At 54.8% G+C, this 6781-nt stretch overlaps 1 protein-coding gene across 1 annotated transcript; it reads left to right on the top strand.

The window, feature by feature from the left end:
- Positions 1-4: 4 nt before the first annotated feature.
- Positions 5-6454, top strand: LOC104513033 (axin-2-like; the record flags this gene model as incomplete). Its single annotated transcript, XM_010156253.1, has 2 exons — positions 5-738; positions 6310-6454. Coding segments are annotated over 2 exons (879 nt in total), but the record flags the coding sequence as incomplete, so codon positions are not given.
- Between the last annotated feature and the right edge of the window lie 327 nt (positions 6455-6781).

Raw genomic sequence — 6781 nt, forward strand, 5'->3', positions numbered from 1 at the left:
GGAGGGAGAAGCACCATGCCCGCACCTCGGCAGCGCGTTTCTGCCCCGACGCCAAAGCCTCAAGGCCGCGCCGCTGCCGCCCGCCCCGCGGAGGAACGAGAACGGGCTCGGGGAGCCGGAAGGCAGCGCGTCGCCGGACTCCCCGCTGGCCAGATGGACCAAATCCCTGCATTCCTTGCTGGGAGATCAAGATGGTGCCTATCTTTTTCGGACCTTCCTGGAAAGGGAAAAATGTGTGGATACCTTAGACTTCTGGTTTGCCTGCAATGGCTTCAGGCAGATGGACCTTAAGGATACCAAAACTTCACGCGTCGCCAAAGCTATATACAAAAGGTACATCGAGAACAACAGCGTCGTCTCCAAGCAGCTGAAGCCTGCGACCAAGACCTACATAAGGGACAGCATCAAGAAGCAGCAGATAGATTCTGTCATGTTTGATCAGGCGCAGACTGAGATTCAGACTGTGATGGAGGAGAACGCTTACCAGATGTTTTTAACTTCTGATATATACCTCGAGTATGTGAGGAGTGGAGGAGAGAATCCCGCTTACATCAACAGCAACGGGCTGGGGAGCTTAAAAGTTGTCTGTGGCTATCTCCCGACCTTGAATGAAGAAGAGGAGTGGAGCTGTGCAGACTTCAAAAACAAACTCTTGCCTTCGGTAGTTGGACTATCCAGCAAGACGCTGAGGGTTACGGCGAGCGTCCGAGCTACGGAAACGATGGAGAACGGATACAGGTAAGGGAACCCCTGGGAACTCTGCTTTGTTTCGACTTTAAGGACTTTGGGAGTGCTTTTTGGGGGGCTGGTGGGGTGGTGTGCTGGGGAGCTAGCAGGAAGGAGCGGGGAGGGCATGGGTGCTTCCCTGCCTCTCCACACGCTGAAATTTGGGGGCTGTTGACTGGATTTGGGGGTTTTCCCCCTCTGTCCAGAGGAAAACAAGATACTGTGCTCTCCAGCCCCATTGGCTCTTTGGGTTCTCTTACAGATCAAAAACTTCATAGCAGCGATGTCCTCCGGACACACGTTAGTTACTGCCCCAACTTTCAAACCTGTTAAGAGCGGTAGTAGAGTGGATCCCGTAGACGCATGAGTGATGTAACCTACTAGTTGCCCAAGCCCACCGCGCCGGCTGTGTGGCCATGGAGGAGGCAGCGCGTGCGCTCGCTCCATCCAACTGCCGCTCGCACGGCATCGGCTCCTGCCTTGACCCCGCGTGCGCGTGATGTGCAGCCTGCCCCGTCGCGCTGGGTGTCGTGTCGTGTCGAAGCCGTTGAGGGTGGCTTTGAGCCAGCGCGTGCAGGAGGCTACTCGGGTGCTGAAGGTAATGGCCATGTTCCAGGCCGAGCGCAGCAGGGGTGTCCGGTGCTCCCCTGCAGACCCTCGGCGCGCTCTTGTTGCGCTCCAGGTTGGGCTCGTTTGCACGCGCTTGTGCCCGGAGGCAGCTGGCGTGGGGCGCGTTGCGTGGCGGCAGGGTCTTGCACCCTTGTCTTGGGATGCGTCTGCGTTCCCAACCCTTCCCTGTTGTTGGGGACGTTGGTGGCACGGCGGTGCGCGGCTGAGGAAAGCGAGAGACACCTCCAAGTGAAGGGGGGGGGGATGGGAGAGACTCTGATGAGCAAATGATGAGTTGTATAATCCTCTGAAAACGTATTCTCTCCTCTCCCCACCCTTGCCGTGAGGGGGGCTGAGGGGAGAGGGCTGCGCTGGCAGATGGGCGCTCTCTGCTCCGGAGGTTGGGTTTGGTGTGGTGAGTGTTTGACATCTTTACCGGAATTGGGAGAGCGTGTCTGTGATTCATGGACATCAGAGGGCATCAGGCTTCTCCTGGGGAGGCTTTGCTGGAGCACCCTCCTCTCCTGCCCTGCGGAGAGCTTCCCGGTGCTGAGCCGGGAGCTGGGGGGGTCCCTTGGCCTGGGAGGGTGCTGCTGAGCCCGAGGCCTCTGCGGTGCTCCCCTGGAAGCCTTCCCTGGAGCGGAGGGATGAGGGGCTGGTGCAGGCAGGAGGGATGCGCTCCCTGGCCTCTGGACCTCTCCTGCTGGGTGTCTGCGGGGGGGGCACGCGCTGGCAGCTGCTCTGTGGAGGACTTGGGCTTTGGGATCCTCATCTCGTGCCTGCGTGTTGCTGTCTGAGCATCTGCTGTTCTCCAGAACTTGGTTTGAACTGCTGCCCTTCGCTCGCTTTCCAGGAGGGGGATGTTTGATGCTTTTATCTCTGAGCCTTTGTTGGTATTCCGTGCTGGAAGGGCTTGGCTGTAATGTTCTATCAGAGCTGCAGGCCCTGCTAAAACCCACATGTGCCTGGTCCGGGAGAGCTCTCGCAGAACCACGGCTGTTTGCCTGATTAGTGCTGGGGTTTTTTCCCTTTCTTTTTTTTCCCCTTTCTTTTTTTTTTGTCCAGGGATTAATGCAGCTTTCTCCTCACACGTCAGATCTGCCCTCCTAGGACATTAGGTAGTGCCTTTTGCTTTGATCACCTTCTGTTGAATTTCCAGGAGCTTTTGCTCTCCATGGGGCCAAGGGATCTCAGTGCAAAGAGAGGGAGGTCAAGCTGAGCTGCTGCTCAGTTCCTCCCTGAGCGCCCCGTTTGTGAAGCCACTGTGTGTGCATGTGCGAGAAGCTGCTGGGCATGTGGATGGGTTCTCTCTCATCACTCAGCCTTTAGGATTGCGTTTAGGATTGGAGCTGAAGCTTGCACAAAGTCTGTTCCTGGTGAGTGGCCAAACCACACCTCCCTCCTCGTGTGTCTGTGATGGAATTAAAGAACTTCGGCTCGGCGCGGGATGGTTTGGAAGCGCTGGGCAGGCTCTTGCCATTCGCTTCGGTGGGTTGCGATGGGATTATCCCAGAGAAAGCTGGGAGCGCTGGGCTGAGCGTCCCTGATGGTGGGAGCAGAGCTGCCTTGGGCCAGCCTGGTATTTGGATGGGAGACCACCTGGGAATCCCAGGGCACGGAGTCACGGCCAAAACCACGGCCAGTGGGAAGCCACGGAAACGGTGCAGGTGGAAAGACGTTGGCCCCAGCGTCAGTGATGGACATGAACAGGAGAAGTCAAGTGAAAACAGCGTTTGCACCTGGCTGCAAGATGGGCGTACGCGTGCAAACTGCTGGTTGTGTACTTGGAGCCCTAACAGGGAATATTTTAGATGTGGAACCTCCCTCTTGTCCTTCAAAGTGACTCCCCTCCCCTGTGAGTTGTGATGTGGTTAAATGTGGCCTCCCCACGCTGCGCTGGACCTGGCCCCATGCTCCGGGAATTCCAGCTATTATTTATACGCGCTTCTAAATTTATCACGCCCGACTTTGTGTACACAGAGAGCGCTTCTTCCTCTGCAGTGCAACGTGGGTTTGTTCGGGCCAAGGTGGACTCATCTGCCTCCCATTAAGCTCTAACATCACTGGGGCTGGCCTTGCCTGGGGAGGGCTGGGGCTTGCAGATGGCCTGCTGCCGGCTCCCAGTGCTTCCTGGCCTTTGAAAGGACCCGCCGGTGGAGCCTCTTGTGTGAGAAGTTATTGGAACCAAGTTTGGCTTCAATTATCAAAGTAAATGATGCCATTGTAAAGCTATGCTCGAAGCAGTGTTCTGCAATTAGAGCATGGAAGCTGTGATTAACATAGTTTTGTTAAAATACACTTTTTTTTTCAGGTTTGTGCATGCGTGGGGTTTTTTTTGTTGTTTTTAAACATTGCCCAGTGATGTTTGTCCCAAGAAAATACTTAATGAGATTCAATTTTGCCTCAAAATGCTCCTTGCAAATTTTCTTCTCTCTCTGTATACATCTGTGGTTTGAACTCCAAGAGTGCTTTTATTTCTAAGAAGCAGAGTTTGACAACAGCAAAAAACCAATCCCCACACTCTGAAATTGCACCCTCCGAACAAGGGGATACAAGCAAGAGCCCCCAAAATTTTCGTGGCATTGTAATACCTCTGATATGCCCACTGCCTAACATAGCATATACTGAGTTACACGCTGCGTGTCATCGCGTCAAGATAAGAATAGGCTGAGAAACATCAGACATTCTCCTTGAAGCTCCAGAGCAACTGCTACCTGACAGCTGAAAACACTTTGCATATGGAGTTTGGAGCGGGGCTGTGTGTTTGTGTGCAGCATCTGCGGCGGGAGACCACCGCTTTCCACTGGAATTTAAAACCCTCGTAGGCAACTTGGTGCATCTGGGTGTAATTACTGTACTAAGGTGGTCAAATTCAAAAAAAAAAAAATTAAGCATAGCACAACAGCCCCCACTGGTTTTCTTAAAGGTTGTGGGGGTTTCTGTGGGGCAGTGTGTTGGAGGCTTACTTTAAAGATATGTCAGCTTTAGGGATTTTTTTTGTTTGTCCATGAGGTGTTGGTAGGTGACTCGGTGGGGCAGCCCAGTACTGATGGGAAGATGAGTTATTTCTAGGCACTTTCTCTAATTATATCTTTCCAAACACTGTGTTTGGACACACCTCTGCTCCCAGTGCCAGATTGATAGGGACCCACTGCCTCTGCCCCCCTCTCCCAGCATCTCCAGCAATCCTTCTGCTGGAAGAACATGGGAAATCAGCTCTCCTGGACACAGCCAGGAGTGACAGGACACCTCCCAGCAAGGCGGGGGTCCTGTGCTGGGGAGCATCCTGCGCCCCGAGCCTCGTGGGCCTCGGATGTGCTCTCGACGGTGTCAAATCGAATAGCTCCAAGAGCTGCATCCCTTACACAGCTGACCCGGAAGCCACCAAGGACCCAGGGGGGGTCGCTTGGGCTGCACATCCCCCTGCGTCAGAGCAGAACGTTACGTGGTTTTTAGAGGAACTTTTCTGTAGTAGGAGGAGGAGAACTTAGCTTTCACCCACATGTGGAATTAATTTATCTTTGAAGATTTAACTTCTTTCCTGTGGCATTCCTTACTATCTCTCTTTTTTTTTTTTCCTTCTTCCCAGATATATATTTTTTAACATCTTGATCTCCCCATCAGAAATGCCTTGGCCTCCTTTGGAAAGGAATGCAGCCCCGGCTGGGCTGAATACCTGCCCGCAGCCAGCCCCACGCCTCTCATACCAGAGAGGCCGATCTTCCCCACCATGCTTCCCCCTCCTTTTTTTTTTTTCATTTTTCCCCATTTTTAAGAAACCCCAACCCCTCGGTATTTGTGGAGGCTGCTGCCGTTGGTGCTGGCAGAGCAGGAGTGTGGGGTGCAGGATGCCTGGGCCAGGGGTGCAGAGGGGGGCCCAGATGGTCCCCTCTGACCCCCTCCCCATGGGGCAGGGAGGTGGAAAGCCCATTAAAAGAAACCTGCGGAGCCTGCTGGCACATTCCTTAGGCCCCCAAGTCCTGGGTAAGTGGCCCTAATTATTAAAATCAGCAGTCCTTATCAGATGACAAGGCCCTTTGCTTTGATATACAAAGGCGGAAGCTTAACAACCCCATCTTTCCCTGCGAGAGGAACAAAATGTGCACCTTAGCATGCAGCTCTCCAACCTCCCTGCATAATCCCCTTATCGCCTGCCAAGGGATGTGTATTGATCTTGGCTGGGAAGTTGGAGTCATGGGAGGTACTGGGTGGGGGGATGCCCGGGTCCTGGCTCCCCGGCTCTGTGCTGTGGCCCTGCCAGTCGTGTCCCTGCAGCCCATGTCACGGCCCGTGAATGTTTCATGGGGCTGCTCTTGGGTACTCAAGTCACACATCCAGGCTGGGCTTTGGGATTGCTTCTCCCAGGGAAACCAAAGGTGTTGGTAACCTGCGCGCCCGTTAGTACAACCTGCTGCTCCTGCCCTCGCATCCCTCTCCTCCTCTTCCCCGCCCAGCTCCACACAAACCCACAAACTGAACACATAGCGGGTTCTCCTGAAAACTGGGCCTTCTTGTGTTTTTATAATTGCAGGAAGATGGCACCCATCCTTGGGAGGCCCGCGTGCACTCCCAGAGGGGCCCTCCCTCTGCCTTCAGCCTGGGCTTAAGTGTTGGTTAGCGGGTGCCTCCGTGGTGCTCAGTGGGACTTGAGCTATGAACTGCCCATGCCAGACTCCCGCTGCCCTCAGCGGTGCAGCACCAAGCTCCAAAGACCAAGTTTTGGAAAGTACCAGAGCACGCAGAGGTGCTTCCTGGGATTTTCTGAAGCGTGCTTCCAGTGCTAACAGCGACGTCTGTAACGCTGGGCTTCGGCGGTGTTTAGGGAGCGTGTCCCGGGTGCTGCGGGTCCGGCGATGGGTGGTTGCGTTGAGCAGGCGCTGTGCGTGGTTCCGTAAGGAGGGCGCTACCGTGAAACTTGTGTGCTTTCCTCTAGCCCAAGGCTGGTAACTACATTCCCATTTTGCTTGTCCCTAGGTCCTTCAAGAGGAACGATCCCGTTAACCCATACCATGTGAATTCTGGCTATGTTTTTGCCCCAGCAACCAGCGCGAACGATAGCGAGATATCTAGCGATGCCCTGACGGACGACTCCATGTCGATGACGGACAGCAGTGTGTGAGTATCTGCTCTCGGGTGGGTCCGTTGGGGATGTGCCATCTGGGAATCGGCTGTGCTGATGCACTGATGGGGGCAGGGTCATCACCCTGACCAGGGACTGCCGAAACCGAGGCGTGCGCCCGCGCCCAGAGGTGTAGCAGGGCACGGTAGCCTCGCTCTTTGTGCCGTCGCCGGAGGTGTCGGATGGAATAAAATAATGGATCCCTTTATTGCCGTTTTGCAACTGCAGCTGAGCAAACGTGTTTCCCCTGTGCTAATGGTGCTGCCTGACTAACCCACGGAGCGTATCTCCCCCAGCCTTTGTCTCAAGGCCAGGCTTCCTGAACTG

This window comes from Eurypyga helias, unplaced genomic scaffold (assembly GCF_000690775.1).
Source record: "Eurypyga helias isolate BGI_N326 unplaced genomic scaffold, ASM69077v1 scaffold25027, whole genome shotgun sequence".
NCBI classification, from domain to species: domain Eukaryota; kingdom Metazoa; phylum Chordata; class Aves; order Eurypygiformes; family Eurypygidae; genus Eurypyga; species Eurypyga helias.